This window comes from Chelonia mydas, chromosome 15 (genome assembly GCF_015237465.2).
Source record: "Chelonia mydas isolate rCheMyd1 chromosome 15, rCheMyd1.pri.v2, whole genome shotgun sequence".
NCBI lineage: Eukaryota > Metazoa > Chordata > Testudines > Cheloniidae > Chelonia > Chelonia mydas.
Genome location: NC_057856.1, coordinates 8,687,184 through 8,706,041, shown reverse-complemented (window position 1 = coordinate 8,706,041; position 18,858 = coordinate 8,687,184). Strand labels below are relative to the sequence as shown.

The window sequence follows — 18,858 nt, the reverse complement described above, 5'->3', positions numbered from 1 at the left end:
GTGCTACCTAATTAAAACATAAAAGGTGCTAATATCACCCCCCTGACAGAACCCCGGATAATGTTTGGTTTCAAGCATGCAAACCAATGAGGCTGAGTGGAGAGGCAAAAAGCACTTTGCATTTTTCTGCTGGTCATCAGTTTCTTTCCCATCGCACTGCACACAATTGCCAATCCAAGCGATAGAGCCTCTCTTGGGTGCTTTCTCCCAAGCCGTTAGAGGACACATCCTTCCCTGTTTAGCGTGGCATAATGAATCACTGCCGCTGTCTTTTCACATATGCTTCCCCACTGCATCTAACGCACTCACACACTCCTTCAAGTCCTTCACTAACCTCACAGAATGCCCCAAGGGAAAACATCAAGCACAACAGAGTATCTAAGGTGGGCTCAAGCTTGAACAGCTGGATCCAAATTTCAAATAACCCGAAGTTCACTCGTGCTTGGCAGCAGGTTTTTAGTTGGGGCCACTGCTAAAGTTTGGAGCATTTGTACGACTGCCTTTATAATGCTCTGGGAACATGTGGGTACTTTAGCTCCATGGATCTGGTTAAAGATCTGCTTTCCGCAGTCAGGAAACATGAATGTCTCAGTAATGCATAAGGTGTTTGCTCGTTTGCTGCAATGTGTTATGTCTGGTGGGGGTGGAGAGAAACCTTAATTCTGGGAGGTTTCAAGTGTCAATTTTAATTAAAGTGTTATGAATCCCATGGATTTCATGGGAAATTCATCCCCAGAGAAATAAAAGGCCAAATTCGCATCTCAGTGCATTTCAGTGGTGCAGCTCCAGTGAATTCAGCTGGCATGCGGTAGTGTTGCTGGCCCACAAATGGTTGAGCTTTGTTGAAGGAGGCAGGTGTGTAGGAAAGAAGATTACAGAGTGGCCATCCCCAGGCATTCAAAAATTGAGTCAGGCCCCCAAAAGCCATGAGCTTGGCTTAAAAATCCAAGATTTTGAAAATGATAAATGTTGGGGCTCTTCTGATTTGCCTACAGGTTTTGTGCCATTAGGGTTCCCATTTTCAAATTGTATTCTGCAACCATGAGGGCTAGAGACACACTTTAAAACAATGAAAGCAGAGAGCATCATTTAATCACGTGACTCCAGGAGCTGAGGCGACCACATGCCGCCCAACAGAGCATGAGCAGGGATAGCGAGAGACTCCAGAGCCCATGAGAACTAAAGAATATGGTACGGTAGTATCAGGTGGTGTTACCTTTCTCCCCCGACACATGCACATGGAGGAAGGTACCAGATGCTGCACCTGATCCTGTTGTCATTGGAGTGAGTAGCAAAATCCCCATTTTCCAGCATCAAAGACGCTTTTAAAAACTTAACTTGTCGAAGGTTTTTGTGAAATCGCCGCCGCCCAGGATCGAACTAGTACAGTATGGTCATGTGGCTGCTGCTATCTAGCCTGCCTCAGGAACCCAGGTCATACATGGCTACTCCTGCACTTGCCGCAATGTGGTTTCAGAGCATTCCTAAACAAGACGCATGAGAAGAAGCTTTGACTTTGCTGTTCTCCATTAAACACTTCCGCCTTTCTGTAAAGCAGATACATTTTCACATGGAGCAAAGTGATCTAGCAGGATATTCAGGGCAAATGCTGTTCTCGGTTGCTGGAGCTGTTCCACTGAGAAGAGGGAGGTTGGCTCTGGATTTTCATCAGTGCGACAGAAAGCAGAATTCTGCATAGTGCAACGAAATGCAAAGCAGGCTGAGGCCCAAGGAGACAGTTGGAGCTCTCATTCTAATTCCTACTGCAGCTTTAAGAGCGGATGCTGCTCGAATGTCTGATGACTTGCCTTCCCTGGTGGGTTTTAGTACATAAGCCTTTTCTTGTGGTGGTCAAGTGATGGCTGGGGGTCCTTCACCAGTTATCTCCACAGCTATCTGGCCTGTCAAATGTGTCAAGTGAGTGACCCCCTCTGAAGAGTGAAGGCAGTTTCCTTGTCTGTATTTCAATGTGGAAGGGAGGAAAAGTTAGATCTCGGACACGCAGATGAATCTTAAGTGACTAGATCCTTTAAAGGGCTTTCTAATAACATCGGATTAAAATATTTAATCGACGTGTTGTTGGTATGGGTTCCATCATTTTCCTTCCAGTGTGTGCTCACCGGCAAAGCTAGTCGTGTTGAAAAACGGGCTTTCTTCATCACAGCTGATCTCTTTCCCCCATTCAGTGAGGTCATAATGCCAAATTTGTGCCATCGCAACCATTTCATGATGTGTGTTGATGTCACGAGCATAGGATTCCAGCGTCTCTACAGGATCATGGAGAAGGAGCATGAATATCTGCATCGATAATAAAAAGAATATGGAAAAATGCAGAAGAGTTTTGTTTTTTTAAATCTTGGTATAAATTAGCCCTGGTCTACACTACAGCATTAGGTTGAGGTGATGCAGCTTACGTCAACCTAACTCTGTAAGCCTCTACACTAAAATGTCATTGCCCGTTGGGCCGACTTAATAACTCTACCTCCACAAGAGGCGTAGTGCTTAGGTTGATCTAGTGAGGTCGATGCAGTGTCAGACACTGTGTTGCTTACATTGACCGCTGCTGGCTTTCAGAAGCCATCCCCCAATGCCCCACACTGACAATTAAATCGATACATGTGCTCCCGATGACGATGTACACCAGTGACACAAGGAACATAATATGGACATGAAAAAAGCAATTTAATTACTGCAGTGGCTGTATGTTGACTTGCATAACTTGAGTCAACATAATTTTGTAGCGTAGACATAACCTCAGAGATGGACCTGAACCACAAAGTTCAGATTCAATGTCTGGCTCCAGATCCAAATTTCCCCAAAGTTTAGGCAGTTCAGATCTATTTTACAGAGATTGCCTTGAGACGCCAAGCTTTGCTCTGGCTCCAAACTTTCCCCAAACTTGAGTGGATTTGGATAGGATGCCCCAGTTTGGGACCAGATCTTTTCTCCATGGAACATCCAACCAGGCCTTAGTAATACCGAGTGATGACACTGCGCTCTGCTGAAAGATCTAATTCCAAGATGGCATATCTCCCCTTCCAGCAGCAATCTGGTGTGGAGCTTTTCACATCTTCATGGAGTTTGTCTGCCAAAGCAGACTTCCTCTGAAGTTCACTAGAACTAATTTTTCCCTACAGGATCTCTGCAAGCCAAGTGTGTTGATTGCTGTGTCAGTACTTGCACAATGAGGTTCCCTCCGAGATCCTGGCTTGGCACACACCTACATAGGATATCAAGGAGACCTGGGAAGTGGGGGCGAGAGGGGAGTGGTCCAAGTACACATAATTCAGAAGTCCTTTCACTTCCTCCTGATGCTTGTCCTTAGCTTTACATTTCTCCAGCAAAAAGGGACACTGGGGAGGCCTGCTTTCTGTTCATTCCCGTAGAGTTATTGTCAGATATTAAGACAACCTTCCTCAGAGTAGCCAAACCACCAGCACTGGCTTTGGTGCATTTAAAACTATGGCAGATAATCCACTAGTGAAGGTAATGTCGGGAGAAAATCCGACATTGACAGGGACTGGACTAAATGATCTATTAATTAATTTCAGTGACTCTTTGCTCTTTCAAGGTTTGGCTTCTTCTGAACAGAGTTAACTTTGCAGCTATCCAGAGTAAATTTTTTGCCATCCTTTCACCTTGGTATCTGTAGGTGCAGGGGTTTGTTTGAAGGCTCTGGGAGGGTTTTGGAAGGAAAGATGCTATGGGGGAGGGTTGCATAGATGGAAGTGGAGGTGTCTGCATTTGAAACTGCAAAGCAGACCTTGGAAGTAATTTTATTGTGTACAATATTCACTAGGGTGTAGGTCAAGACCACACAAGTCTCACTTATGTTATCCAGGCCTCCATAGGTGAAGAAGTCCATTAATCCAAGATCCACCTGCTGTTGCATCCTACACTTCTCCTGTAACTAATCAGTGAGCAATAGTCTGACACATCATCATTTTTTCTCTCCTCCAGCCACCACCATCTGGCAGACAGTCCCCAACAAAGAACTTGGTGAATGGAAGCCCTTCTAAATGCCCACGGTTTGCCAAAGTCAAGAACTGGGAGACTGGCTCAGTGCTTCATGACACTTTACAACTCAAGACAGCCATGGTGAGTGGGACTGACTGTTTTGGCCAATGTTTTCTGAGTGTAGTTGACCAAATCAATGTCTCTAAACCCGATTTAACTGGAAGAATTAGAGTTGCTTTGAATAAGTGAGCCCATCTTGTGGGCTGCCATGGGGCCTTCAATGAGCTGCTCTGTCGTGGGCTAGGCTAGAATGAATCAAAGAGAGGCAACTCAGCTCTTCTGAACCTTCAAATGCTGGTGGAACATGAGGGTGGGGATGATTGGAAACGCCACCTGCATTATCCCTCTTTCAATCCCGGTGTTCTCTTTTCTTGGCAATAGCAGTAAATGAAATGGCTTGTGGGATAGACTTCTAGGCTGATCGGTTGTGGATTCCGCAGGGAATTGTTGCAGAGGTGCTTATCCCTATAGTAGGGGGAGGTATGGTGTGGAGATGGGAAAGTAAGGTATGGAGGTGGGTGTCTGTTACCTCCCAGCAGTTGCCAGTGGCTGGATAAAGCATTGAAAAGAAGGCATTTGCCTGCTGCTGGCAGAAAGGAGGATGCAATGCGATTATTTCCTCCAAGGATGGTGTGGAGACCAGCTTGCAGGAGAGAGGGTGAACATGGAGCTGTAACAGAGATTTAGGTTGGACTCTTATGAATCTCACTTGCCCGAGGCACAGTTGTAGGTCAGACAGGGTGAGGAACATCCCTCAGTCGTATGCCTGAGATCAGTGCCTTCTCCCTCCCCCCCGCCACAAAAAAAAGTGCACATGTGAAAGCAACCACACTGGAAATATCACCACTTGTGCCAAACCCAGAGCTGGCATTTCACCAGCGTTCGTGCAGCCCATCCTGTTGGCCATGTCAGCGTAATCAGTGGTGCATCCAGTAATCTATGGTTCATATGTGGCCCTTCCGTCCTTGCAGGCCAGTGCGTGCACAGAGCAGATCTGCATGGGCTCAATAATGACACCCACCCAGCATGTCCGGAAACCAGAAGACACCAGGACAAAAGAGCAGCTGCTCCCCTTGGCTAAGGACTTCATTGATCAATACTACTCCTCCATAAAGAGGCAAGTCTTCTGGCACTCCCGGGTGGTGTTGCTGGTGGGTTTTTAACGGGAGCTACGCGGTGCAGTAAAATACCTCTGACTTGTTACTGTCAAAGCTGGGTGCAAACTCAGACTTGGTGGTGTGATCAAACTGCAGTGCCCAGAGTTAGCCGATAGTCGGATCACTAGCTCTGCACGCACCAGCTGCGTGCACACCCAACGGCCAGGCCATTTGAAATCTGTGCTAGCCTCCAAAGAGCACAAGACTGCAGATGTGCATTTATAGGTCCATAATGGTGCTGCTCTATGTTGGACAACCTTGTGCTTCCAGTGGCCTGCATCCGTGCTCTGTGTGTATGTCTAGCTGGGTACGCAAGCCGGTGTACATGCATGTGGCATACTGATCTGTCTGGAGATTGTCATGCACAGGTGCAGCCAGGGAGATTCCCTTCCACAGAATTCCATCCTACAATGTGGCATCTCAGAGTCTGACCCGGGGCTCAGAGGGGAACTGTTGACCCCATAATTATCATGATTGGTCCAGAGTTACCTCCAGCTGGCATGTGTGTACGTGTACCGGAACCAGACTGCATGCTTGTGTACAAACAGCATCCAGCGCTTTCCGCTGCCCTACGAATTGGAGTTGGTCACTTCCCCTTTCCCCATGTTCACAGGTTTGGCTCCAAGGCCCACATGGAGAGGCTGGAAGAAGTGACCAAGGAGATTGAAACCACAGACACCTACCAGCTGCGGGACACAGAGCTGATCTACGGAGCAAAGCATGGCTGGCGCAATGCATCCCGCTGCGTAGGCAGGATTCAGTGGTCCAAGCTACAGGTAAGCAGCAGAGTGCTCTGGCTACAGCTGGCAGATTGCCCTTAGAGGGATTGATGAGTATGGAAGGTAAATCCAGGGAGACCCGGCTGTTTCTCTGCATGCTAAGGACACAGTGACTCATGCTTGTGGCTCTGGGCAGTAAATGTAAGGAACATGCCATCCTTTCACCAGGGTATCTGTAGGTGCAGGGGCTTGTTTGGAGGCTCTGGGAGGAGAGGGCTTTGGAAGGAAAGGTGCTCATGGGGGAGCATTGCATAGATGGTGGTGGAGGTGTCTGCATTTGAAACTGCAAAGCAGACTTTGGAGGTAACACTATCATCTTCCGCAATGTTCTGGCTTCTACTTGCCACATGCTACTTTCAAACCTGTAGCCTTGCCGTGGATGGAGGCCACGGGGGGAAATCTCTGGTGAAGTCAAAGAAGCTATGCCAGGGTTGTATGGAGCCCCAGCCCCGGTGTACTTTTGACTCAGATTTGGGAGGGAGGCGTTGTCTGAGTGCATTTCTTCCAGTGACATTGGGCAGTGGCTGCAGTCTGAAGCCAGATGCCAGCGGGCACACACATGAAGCCGTCACTCCAAAGCTGATGAGCAATTTCATACAGGGCCTCAACACGGTTTGGAGCTAGGAGGCCCAGCCTCTCTCACACAAAGTGAAGCTTCCTGCTGCTTTTGTTTTAATTAATGTCTGGGGGAGCACCTGGCTGTGAAAAGGAAAGGACTGGCTACAGCCAGGCACAGTGAGGGCAGATGCTTGCAAGCGTCCCTGCACGGCTCTGCAAAGGAAGGTCAGTCCGAGCACTCACCCCCTTCCCCTGTCATGCCACTGCCCCTCAATCCTGGCTTCAATCGCTGATCTTTCGGCCCTGAGTCTCCCTTAAGAAGAGACAGCCAGAGCTGACGGTGGCTTTGGTTCGCTGGCCAAGTCTGTTGCTCTTTATGACACTGGGGACTGCAGTAGGCTGACAGCACTGAACAAATGTCAAGCCTGGCTCACCCAGGATTTGAGTTTGGCTCCCCAGAGTGGAAAGGGCGAGGTTCGAGGTGCTGAGATACTCCAGTGGCAGGGAGCATGTATGTGCTAGACACTGCATCCAGCTAGCTAGATTCTCAGCTCTTCTACCGCGTCAGCCCCAGGGCTTTCCAGGGAGCTGGGCCTGCTCTGGAGGAGACGCAGGCTTCTTTAAGAATGAGCGAGTTCTGCAGACCGTCCCTTTCAACTGTTGCAGGTGTTTGATGCCCGAGACTGCACCACAGCTCATGGGATGTTCAATTACATCTGCAACCACATCAAATACGCCACCAACAAAGGGAACCTCAGGTGAGTCCCCGCCCAGGCCAAAGGAGGGAGCCCTGGCTCTCAATTGGAGGGGGCTGTTAACTTTTTAGATCTACTTAACGTTTGTGTTTATGGCTTGGAGTGAGAGTAGTGCTCTCTCCCAATCACCTGGCCCTGACCTAGGCCACATGCCCTGGGAGCCTCTGACCTGCCATTAGACGGAGACTCGGGGTCACAGGCTCCTTTGTGCTGCGTGTTTCTGCTGCAGTTCTAACCGCGCCTTCCACGTGCCCCGCCTCACCTTTTGCACACCGGCATACTCCCTGAGATCATGGACTCGCTACTCAGCTGGGGGGTGGAAGTGGGCTGAGCCACCAGCCCAAGCGTGAGGACAGACTGTCTCCCTGCTCTGGCCGGCTGTGAGCTGCCGTACCAGGTTCTACAATAACTCGGGCCAGACTGAAGAGCCTTCCTGTGAACTGCTACAAATGCAGCATGCAGGCTCGTCCTTCACTTCCCTCCGGCAGAATGCTACCATGTGCCTGCGACTGAATCGCTGGAGAGTCCCAGGTTCCGAGTTGGAGTGTCCGGATGCCGGGGGCAGGAGCTGCTGAGGGGACGGAAGGAGTGTCCCTCCTGTCCATCTTGCCTGCTCGCCCTTGGGCCAGTATTTCTTCCAGCTGTAGAGAAGCAATAAATTAAACTCTTTGTTGCCCCTCTACCCACTCCACCTAAGGGCAGGAAGTAAAACGTAGCCCCAGGGCCCTCCTGGGCTACAAATGCTGAATTCTGCATCAAACCTGCGCGTGTTTAAGAATGAATCGCAGTGTCCAAGCGATCAGTATCCTAGCAATCATGACAGTTAGTGCTTGTGATTTACCAAGGAGGGGAAGTATCAGTAGCCCCACGTCCCAGTGAGAGAGACTCAGTCACTCTGCCCAAGGTTATGGAGTAAATCAGTGGTGGAGAAGGGAACAGAACCCAGGTCACCTGGTCCTGTGCTCTACCTGCTGGGCCACTCTGTCTCTAGTTGCTGGGCTGTAGAGAAACGTACAATGTATTTCTCCTGCTTTCTCTTGCTCCTCTCTCTTTCCTCACCCGCTGGATGGACCTCCCCCTCCTCCTCCCCCTGATCTTCTGGTGGCCTGTTTGAGCTATAGGCTCATAGGTCACTAGAGCGAAGGGAAACCACTGAGAAGGAGATGAATTTGCCAGTGAAACAGAACTCTCCCTCTGCCCCCACTATCTATTTGCCACACCTCGGTACCTGGTCTGCAGACGGGACTGTTCATCTCAGGGGGCACACCCACATCCATAAGGCACAATGGTAGTAGCTGGAAAATCAGTTGGAAGGCGGGCTCTTCTCTTTCCCTGGCAGGTACGGAGGTTAATCTGGTCTCGGGCATGTTCACAAGCACAAACCACGCGGCAGAAAGCATAGCGGGAATGCTGGCAAGGGCTGTCCATCATCCCATGCAACCCCGCTCAATCTCCGCAACGAGCACATGCCCTCCCGGCTGCCGCCTTTCACATCGCTAATGCCAGCGCCTTCCCATCCGTTCCTTTCAGGTCTGCTATCACCATATTCCCCCAGAGGACGGATGGCAAGCACGACTTCCGAGTCTGGAATGCCCAGCTCATCCGCTATGCTGGCTACAAGCAGCCAGACGGCACCATTCTGGGGGACCCAGCCAACGTGGAGCTCACAGAGGTAAGCAGCGCAAAAGAAAAAAAAATGAAAAAAATCCATCCTTCCCAGGTCAGTGTCCAGCAGGGGAGTGCACCACAGCTGACCTCCCAAGGTGCTCAGATAGGATGGGGACAGCTGCATATTCTACTACAGTGTTTTAGTCCATCTAGGAGACCCACTCTGATTTGCTTTGCTTTTCCCAAGACAGGTCATGAGATGCTCTGTAGTACCACTAGAGGGACCCTTAGTATTGCCGTGTGAACTTGTATTTGTGCTTGTGTGTTCACGCACCACTGCCCTCTGCAGGGTGGAATCAGAACTTCTCACTTGTGTTTCACAGTCTCTGTACTGCTACGGACTAACAACGCTGTAGCTCAGACAGTGGTTTGGAGCAGGAGGTCCAGGTTTTAAACTCGCTGTCACCTGCAGGTCCCAGGTGGCTCATGGCACACCCCACAGTGACAAGTGTGAAGTCCTAAGTGGCCGTGGATTTCTTCCCATAGCCAGTCTCTGTGCACCATAACGAGAATGTGCTTATCACCTACCCCTTGACTGCAGAACGCTCTCCTATTAGCTCACACATGGCTCAGACTGAGTGGAGACATCCCTTATTAAAACAAAAAAGTAGAGGAGACTACTGTTGTACTTAACAGCCTACCACTTTGCAACCCCCACATCCGGCCCACAGTGCCGGAGAGAGTGCTGGGCAGCCAGGTTGGCGAGAATATTAACGTGAACTCTGTTTGGCTGCAGATCTGCATCCAGCAAGGGTGGAAGGCTCCCAAGGGGCGATTTGATGTCCTGCCGCTCCTCCTCCAGGCCAACGGCAATGATCCCGAGCTCTTTGAGATCCCCCCGGAGCTGGTGCTGGAAGTACCCATCAGGCATCCCAAGTAAGCTAGAGCACGTCCGGGTGCCGCTCCGGGGGAGGCTCTGCAGAGTTCTGCTCTGCTGGAACCACCTACGCCTTCTCACCGTGTACGGCACGGCCTTTCCTGTGGCCTTGCCCGGGGGGCTAAATGGGATGGGGGGGCACATTCAGACCTAGAGTCCCACCAGCAGGGAGTTGTGCCCATTTCTGCCAGTTGGTGCAACCCTTAGAGCTTCCTTCCCCTCGGTATGGAAAAACTGACACGGGCTTGAAAACCAGTGACCCTGGTCCCTTTCTCATGGATGGATGGCAGGGCTGCTCTCGCATCACTTCAGTTTCTCCGGTCCCTCTGCCCTGAGCCTCCTGCCATTCGCCTGTTCTCCCCGCCCCGCCCCACCACTCCCCTGCTGTGCTCGTTCTCAGGAGGGTTCTGATGGTTGCTGAGAACTGACTCGTTCTAGTAAGACAAAGCGGCCTTCAGGCTTCTGTGGAATGACTGTTAGGGGCAAATGCCCCCTTTGGTCGCCTCCCCGTGAGGATCCAGCAACCCGGCTGACCCCACTGTGTGCTCGGCAGGTTTGCCTGGTTTAAGGACCTGGGGCTGAAGTGGTACGGTTTGCCGGCGGTGTCCAACATGCTGCTAGAGATCGGGGGCCTGGAGTTTACTGCCTGCCCCTTCAGCGGCTGGTACATGGGCACTGAGATCGGAGTCCGCGATTACTGCGATAACTCTCGCTACAACATGCTGGAGGTAACCCTGCCCTCGGCTATCGCCTGCCTTGCCTTGGGGCGGCTGTGGGGCTGGCGGGGGTGCTTTGGGGTGTACAGAGCTACTGGGAGCAGAGCACCACGCTGGGTGCGTCCCTGCTTTGTGGGGGACAGTAAAGGAAACTGAAGGGCTGCCTTAAATAAGCTCTGAAGATAAAGGTGAATTCCAGCCATGCTGCCACATCAGGGCAATGTGCCCCGGGGAGCCCTGGGCCCAGCAAGTCCCTGGTATGTTACTTGGGGTGGGGAAAGTGGAAGAAACGTTGGTACTAAACACACCCAGATTGGGGCTTCCCCACCCCGGGGGGAACTCTGATGCTGCTCCCCCACAGAGTTGTACTGTGCTCCTCCCCCCACACCCAGCCAGCTCTGCGGCTTCCCTTGGAGACCTGGGGATGCCACACACGGCTCACTCCTCTCCCCATCCTCTTTCAGGTGCCCTGCCCCATAGTGGGCACGGGTAGGGCGCCGTGCCTGCTGTCAAGATGGCCTTCAGCGGTTCAGGGCATGGGGAAGCAGGGCACAAACCCCAAATTGGCTGTGACTTCTATAGCCCAGGCTAAGCACTGGGGATCTTTCAGTTATGCTTCGTTATCCTTGCCCCTCAGAGTCCCAGCAGCATAAAGAGACAGTCCCTTCTTGTTAGGGCCCTTTTTCCTTTCCCCCTTTGCTCATTGAGCAGCAAACTCAGCTGATGGAAGGAATTCACTGGCATCACTCCTCTTCATGGTGGAGTAAGAGCAACCAGCGAAGCCTTTTGTCCACTTCAGTGTTCCACGATAGTTCATCTGGGGTCGATGGACCTTGCTTGTGGGACAGGACGTGTCGCCTTCTGTTAGAGATCAGCGCTTTACACGCGTTAATGTCTCTCTCCTGTCTGGCAGTGGTAACAGCCACAGACGCTTGCAGTACAAAAGGCTCAGCTGTTGCCTTATACCAGGGGCTACAGCTGTTACACGTGAGATTCGTGCAGGCAGCGACTCACACGCGTTCCGTAACGTCGAAACTCTAGGCACAGGGTTAGAACTAACGCCTGGTTTAACAACCCTACCGCCCAGGCGAACCAGCCAGGCTCCAGCTCTGTATTCATCAGTATTCCAGTGAGGCCTGGGGACCTGGGCATGAGCTGGCACCTGGCCTGCCAGCATCACACCTGCCCTCCCCGCTGCGATTGCCCAGAGCCCCTGTGCGAGGCTGGGCACAGCCAAGCCCTGACCGTTCAGGAGGGAACCGGGCCAGCGGGATGAGGTTCCGTGAGACAGGCAGGTCCTTGGCCCTGATCCATACCCAGCAGCCTTGCCTCCAGTCATGGAAGTTCTCCATCAGATGCGGAGATGGGGCCTTGCCCTCCCTTAGCTCGCTCCCTAGGGCAGAGACCTTTTCAGACCTTGCCTTGCGGCCAGGACTGAGCCCACACTCACCGATTACTGCGCGTCTTTGCAGGAAGTAGCCAAAAAGATGAACCTGGACATGAGGAAAACCTCCTCGCTGTGGAAAGACCAGGCGCTGGTGGAGATTAACATCGCTGTTCTGTACAGCTTCCAGGTACTCGAGGGGCAGGACTTGCTGCTGCTGGAGCTTCAGCACAGGCATCCCCAAGGCTCTGGGGTTGGGGATGAGACCGGCCCCCTCAGGAACTGGCGTGGGAAGGGGCCATAGAGAGATCTTCCCCAGGGCCACAGCAACTAGTGGTTTAAGGTGCTTTCATGCGGCACTGTCCTGACACAGAGGTGACGGTGACTAAAGTCTGGGCAGTGCTGCTCAGGAGGGGCTATGCCACCTTTGGGCCCTCCCTAATTTGGGGTTGTTCCAGGTGCCGGGGTTGCCCCCAGTGAAATTTAGCACGCTCCGGCCACCTGGCCTGGCACTGACAGGTGGTGTAGGGCTGTCTACATCAGCCCTGTGCAAGCTTTTCCCTGGGGGAATTTCCAGCTCCTTTACACGGCATGAGTGGCACAAAAAGGGTCAAGGATCTGGCCCTGGGTATTCACATTTTGATTTAAAGGGATTTGAGATTTTGTCTTATCCAAGCCAAAACTAGTGATTGGGGCAGAATACTGCTTGGCACCAGGCGAACAAGGAGAATATCTCTCCACCTTAGTGTGTCTGCTCTGGGAGGGCAGGGGATACACACGGGCAATATCTCTCTTAGCCAGCTGCATCTTCCAGCAGCTGTTTTCCTGGGAGTTTTATACGAGTGAGCTGGGAGAACAGTCCTAGAGGAAGGGAACAGTGGCTGGTCCCAGAGCTGGACTCCAAGGGTAACAATGACCTTTGACCAGCCCACAGCAGAGCTTAGGGGATTCAGGGTCCCTCCTACCTGTCAACCAGCTCAGCATAATCAAATGTTCCATTGTGAAGGCTGTCTCCTCAATCAGACCCCGCCACGGGGCCCTTCCGGTTGGTTCCTCATGCCCCATTGCCACTGCTGGACATCTTCCATTGGAAGGAGGAACCGAGCTTTCAGCCTTTGACTTCCCCTAGACAGAAGCCGATTGTTATCCTAATGTCCCCTGCAGTTCTTGGTGGGGATGCTCCTTTTTAGCCCTCATGGCAGACTCGGCTCCCAGCCCAGGGTCCTCATGCTGCCTCCCGACTCCCGTCCTCACTGCCCAAGGAGCATTCGCCTGCAGTTACTACTGGCTCTCTCCTCCCTCCAACAGAGCGACAAAGTGACCATTGTGGACCATCACTCAGCCACAGAGTCCTTCATCAAGCACATGGAGAATGAGTATCGCTGTCGCGGGGGGTGCCCGGCCGACTGGGTGTGGATCGTCCCACCGATGTCCAGCAGCATCACCCCGGTCTTCCATCAGGAAATGCTCAACTATCGGCTCACGCCCTCCTTCGAGTACCAGGTACTATCCATAGCCGGGCTTCTGCCGGTGCCGCACACCCTGCCCCTCGCACATAAGGTGCCATGATAGGCAGGGGCAGCAGGATCTACGTCTCCACCCCAGCTGTGGACTGGCTCTGCATTCCAACAGTTGTTCCTCTGCAAGGCGGTGGTGCTTGTTAACAAGCCTGATTGTTACAAGGCATCAAGGTATAATCAGAGTCAGGTTTGCAGACCCCCTGCACGAGTTGCCTTCCCCCAGGGATGGTGGCTCTTTGCATCTCTGCCAGAGCCCGGAGAATCATCACAGTCCCATCATGAGCCCTTCATCACAGCAGAGCACCTTCTGGAGCTCATCGGCCCTGCTCCTCAATCAGCCGCGGAGGGCTGCTGTCGGCCCCTGCCAGTCACCCCTTCCCTTCCTCCGCCATCTAGCAAACTTGAGCAAGCTGCTTCTGCCAGCTTGGGGATGGAAAATCTGACTCTGGTTTCCTGCCTGGGTGTGCAGAGCATAAGCACTAGGCCACAATGTTAGCAACAGAGCACTGAGCCCTTCAAAGAATGGGACAAGGGACCCTGAGCAGACGTACCTTCGTTCACCGAATGTCTGTGCGCCTGCGGCTTTCGTTCAGTGTGGCCATTAGTCTAGATCCCATAAGGAATTACCAGGAAAGGGAGCCATTTGTTCATCTGTATTCTCCATCTCCCATGACCCCAGAGCATTCCCTGCCCTGACTGTGGAAATGGCACTGAGCCCACAGGAACTGCGCAGCCGTTGATCCTTTTACCTAGCCTCCGCCCCTTATTGAGGCCCTTTGGAAAAGTGGAGGGGTGCGTTCCTGCATCTCCCTGCTGACAACACTCCCTGGGACAGCCTCATTTCCGGGAGGCACAAAGGGCCTGGTCCTCCATCATGTTGTTACAAGCCAGCAACACCCTCGTTGCCTTGCGACAGCGTGTTGAAACCCTGGGGCATCCAGCCATACCTCAAAGACATGGGCATCTCTAGAGAGGGTCATCTCCAAGCTTAAATAGCTGGGTTGTGGAGGGTAGGATGGGGCTCCAGACCAGCCCTCAAAATAAAGACCGATGAAGAGGGTCTGAGGCCAGCTGGTCCCTAGCAATCGGGTGTTGTGAATGTCTCTAAACAAGCGGTCTTTACAAGCAAATGTAATTCCATTGCCGGGCCCCACAGACCTGGCACTTGTTGAATAACACAGCTCTGTCCCTCAGCTGATGACCCTCTTTTTCCTCCTAGCCTGACCCTTGGAACACGCACATCTGGAAAGGGGTCAATGGGACTCCTACCAAAAAGAGAGCCATCGGTTTTAAAAAGCTGGCCAAGTAAGTACCCGGGAGTAGCTATCCCCACACACCAGGAGCCAGAGGACTGAGATGCGGCACACAGATCATTTATTGTTCAGATTCTGTGAGGTGGGGCTGCCGTGTGCTACTTGAATTACTGCTGCGCGGGCAGCTCCTCACCCACCAGGATTCCCCCATGGTCTTTTGAAGGCCTCTCCTTTTGCAATGTCATCTTGTGTGGCCCAGGAGAGAGGTGCCTGGAGAGGTGGGCAGCATTTGGGGTCTGCCACTGAAGCAGTAAATGGGAGGGTGAAGGTATAAAATAGCTAAAAATCCTCATCGGGTCTCTTCCCACAAATCAGTTTTCTCCAGCAATGTCTCTCTGGTTGTTCCAGCACTTGGAGAGAGACTTCAAATGGCTCCTCTTCCTTCCTCTCTCTGGGGTTATAAGGCCTGATTCTCCTTTCTTCTCCCCCTATGACAATGATGTAACTCTGTTGCTGATACTCCCAGTTAGTGCTGGTATAAGTGAGAGGAAACTCGTGCCCACAGAATCCTTTTCTTTGCTATTTGGGATACTTCAGCCAATCACTCCCCTGCAGTTCGTGGGGACCGAACCCTTTGTCAGTGTGAAAGGAGAATGGCATGCAGAGCCTTTATACATATGGACATAAGAGATGGGCTCAAACTAGGATCCTGGCTCTGGACAGCCCTTGACATTTTGGAATCGAAACCTGGGTCCATATTTCACAGCTAGTCCCCATCCCTTCCATGGGCAGAACAAGCCCCCTAGAGCTGGATACCCCGGAATGCTGAGCAGGGATCTGCCCAACTGAGCTCAGCAACTTTGGACAATCTTGGTATTTTATTCCTGGTCTGGAAGCCTCCCCACCATGGGGGTGGGGTTGGGGAGATGTCCCAAGAGGGGAGGCAGAGTGGCCTAGTGGAGAAAGCAGTGGATTAGGACTCAGGAGACTTGTGTTCTATTTCTGGATCTACTACTGGCCTGCTGGGTCACCTTGGGCAAGCCACGGCATGCCTCTGTGCCTCAGTTTCCCCATCTATAAAATGGGGAGGAGAATACTGACCTCCTTTGTGAAGTGCTTTGAGATCTACTGATGGAAAAGCACTGTATAGGAGCTAGGTGATATTATTATTAGCCAGTAACATGCGCGTTATGTCACAGGCAACCTGGCCATGGTCAATGATGCTACACAATCATCTAGACACTGCTAAGCCGGTGCCCCTGTTGTTGTGATTCTATTCTCATCCGATGTCCCCCAGCCCTTCCATTAAGTTAGTTTCCATGGTTGCATCCATGAAGCCACCGCACCATGAATACATTCTTGGGGCCAGTGCCTGGCGCATGGGTTTCAGCGGGAGTCTGGGGGAGGTAGAGGGTTCGAAAAGATTAAGTGAGCTATTAAGTTAGAAGAGGACACAATGGCTGTTAATTATAGCTGCTCTGTGTGTGAGTATGTAATTGATAAACAGCTTTATAAAATGTGAACTTGGCAGGTAGGATTTTTAAATAATATCCCCTCCATTGTTCTTGGTGTGTAGGTGGTTTCAATTTTTTTTTTGTCAATTTACCATTAATTCCGCCTGGCTCTGAGCTAATCTGCTTTTTGCCTGCTCCCGCGCACAAGATGGGAACGGTTGAGCGAGCAAAACATTCCTGACCAGGTGGGATTTCATTACAAGATGATTTAGATGCTGTCCAGAACTGGTTGAAAAGGAGCCAGACAGTTCATCTCTCAGCTTCCTCCTGGACCCATCTGTACTTTTGCTAAGATCTGATCCGTGCCAGGGCCGGGGGAGGCCAGTGGCATCTGAAATGAGTGCGTGCAATTGACATGGAAGGGTGAACTCAGGAGCCATGTTATAGCAGCAGGTAACAACCAGAATGAATCAGACTGAAAGCAGGATAGGAACCGCCCAGAGGCGAGTACCTTGAGACCATGTTGCGGGGGGGCAAAGAAATCCAGTTCAGGCTTTTCCTTTACCCCCACATTCCAAAAAATCTCCTCTCTGTCTGAAACCAGGGCAGATTTTGATAGTGGACACCCTTCACCTGTAACCACATCGGGGGGGAGGAGGAGGGGAAGGGCTGGGCTTCCCTAATCGATTCTCATTGACGGGTCTCTCCCTGAAGCATCCAACGTAGCTGCAACTGGCTCCCCCATCAATGCACGTCTGTTCTGATGAGGGCACTAGAATCTCACCAGGCTGCTGGAGCAGGGCTGACATTTATCAGACTTTACGTTGTGTTCCAATTTGGGCAACCGTGACTTTTTCAACCCACCTCTCAACTGTCAACAAACTAAATCAAGCTGCCACGATTTCCGTGGCGTCTCCGTACCGAGATGCCGTGGCTGATTCTGCCTGGTGTGCTGCAAGAGACACTGGCTGGATCGGGGCCCCGGCTCTAGCCTGCCATTTTGATGGATCCGTTTACAAACTTGGTGTGACTTTAGAAAAAAGAGAAAATGTTGAATATTTCTGAAAGCAGAACTCCAGTCCCTGCAACCCAGCTCTTATGAGTAACTCTGCCATAACAAACAAGCGTGGACAGCGTTGTCTTCGTGGCCTTACAGTACAACAAGAAACCTGTCTCTGCTACACTTTTTTTGCCCCATATTTTCCACGGTTGCTACCAGCACTGGCAGGGGCAGAAGCACTAGTGTGGACAGAGTGCTGATGGCCACTGATGTGGTAGGTGCGGTGTCACGCTGGGTGTGTCTATGTGGGAGCTGGAAGGTCGGGAAGACACACACGTGCTAGCGTTGATCAAGCTAGCATGCTAAGAATGGAGAGTAGCAAGCGGGACGAGTCACCCCAGATACGTGCGTGCTGTCTCAGACCGGATGGTACTCCAGATGCCTAGCCCCTCCTGCTACTTGCACCACTGCATAGAATCATGGAAGATCAGGGTTGGAAGGGACCTCAGGAGGTCATCTAGTCCAACCCCCTGCTCAAAGCAGGACCAATCCCCAATTCCCCCCCCCCAGATCCCTAAATGGTCCCCTCAAGGATTGAACTCTCAACCCTGGGTTTAGAAGGCCAGTGCTCAAACCACTGAGCTATCCCTCCCCTCAGAAGCTATACTGCTATTTTTAGCACGCTAGCTCAATCAGAACTAGCGCAGTATGTCTACTCCAGCTGGAAATGACACCTCCAGCTGCAGCGTCGACCTACCCGGAGAGCTGTTCTGAGCTGGGTTAGAGGACACAGGGCCTGAAACACGAGTGGTCCCCTGTCCACACTAGTGCTCGAGCTGGTGGAGATGAACCAACGGTAGTAATGGTGGAAAATTCTGGGGCAAAAAGAGTTTTTATATAGACAAAGCTAATGGGTGCAGCTGCTCAAGGAAATAGATTCCTGCTGCAGGAAACGAAGGGCAGGTGGTTAGAGCCCCTGTCCTGCAACCATTTAAAGGGGAGTAAGTTGGCTCCTGAGGGTGATCCCCATGGGCCTGTTCCCACAAGTCAATTTATGCCCGTAGGTGCTGTACCCACTGGGACATGACGGTGATCAAAATGCAGGGTTTTAAGTGAACAGACACCCTGGCTGACTGGGGAGAGGTGCAGGTTCAGTTTAGTTAATAATCAACACTATTCCCAGAGCAGCCCGGGCCAGATGTAAGTCCTGGGCCCTGTGCACAGGGAAGGAAGTGTGTGTTTTTTCTTTTTCTAACAAACTCAAAAGCCTTGTTGATTTCCCTGTTCTCGGAAACAAAGAAACAAGCCACTTCCCAGATACTGTCTGGGCGTGCACGAGCGCAAGATACAAAACATTTTCTGGAGGTCTGAGATCTGACAACATGAGAGCGCAAGCTGGCAGGCTTCCCTGAAAGCCAGCAGTACACTGGTGTGTTTCCATAGGCAGCAGGGGACTGGTTCCCACTGCCTTGAGCCCTGTGCAGTTACTTACAGCTGGGCAGAGCGTCAAAGGCTGCCTCTCCACCAATGTTCCCTCTAATTTTTGACAGGCCGTGTGCGCAAAAAATTTCTTCTGTGCAAATTGTTGTGCTTCTGTGCAAATTGTTGTGCTTCTGTGCAAATTTTTGTGCACGCAGTGTTTCGCCGTGTGCGCAGGGTTTAGGATCTGTGCGTTTGCACACGCGCACAGCTTAGAGGGAACAGTGCTCTCCACGCAGGC

General features: G+C 51.7%; 1 protein-coding gene across 2 annotated transcripts in view; it reads left to right on the top strand.

The window, feature by feature from the left end:
* Window positions 1-18,858, top strand: part of NOS1 (nitric oxide synthase 1) — a 92,396-nt gene that overhangs the window by 43,216 nt on the left and 30,322 nt on the right. For both annotated transcript variants that reach the window (XM_037878888.2, XM_043529162.1), the window contains 10 exons: window positions 3,961-4,098; window positions 4,989-5,134; window positions 5,788-5,950; window positions 7,178-7,269; window positions 8,797-8,938; window positions 9,671-9,810; window positions 10,365-10,539; window positions 12,000-12,101; window positions 13,220-13,414; window positions 14,651-14,736. In XM_037878888.2, coding sequence (XP_037734816.1) covers window positions 3,961-4,098; window positions 4,989-5,134; window positions 5,788-5,950; window positions 7,178-7,269; window positions 8,797-8,938; window positions 9,671-9,810; window positions 10,365-10,539; window positions 12,000-12,101; window positions 13,220-13,414; window positions 14,651-14,736 — 1,379 coding nt within the window. The remainder of the gene's footprint in view (window positions 1-3,960; window positions 4,099-4,988; window positions 5,135-5,787; window positions 5,951-7,177; window positions 7,270-8,796; window positions 8,939-9,670; window positions 9,811-10,364; window positions 10,540-11,999; window positions 12,102-13,219; window positions 13,415-14,650; window positions 14,737-18,858) is intronic.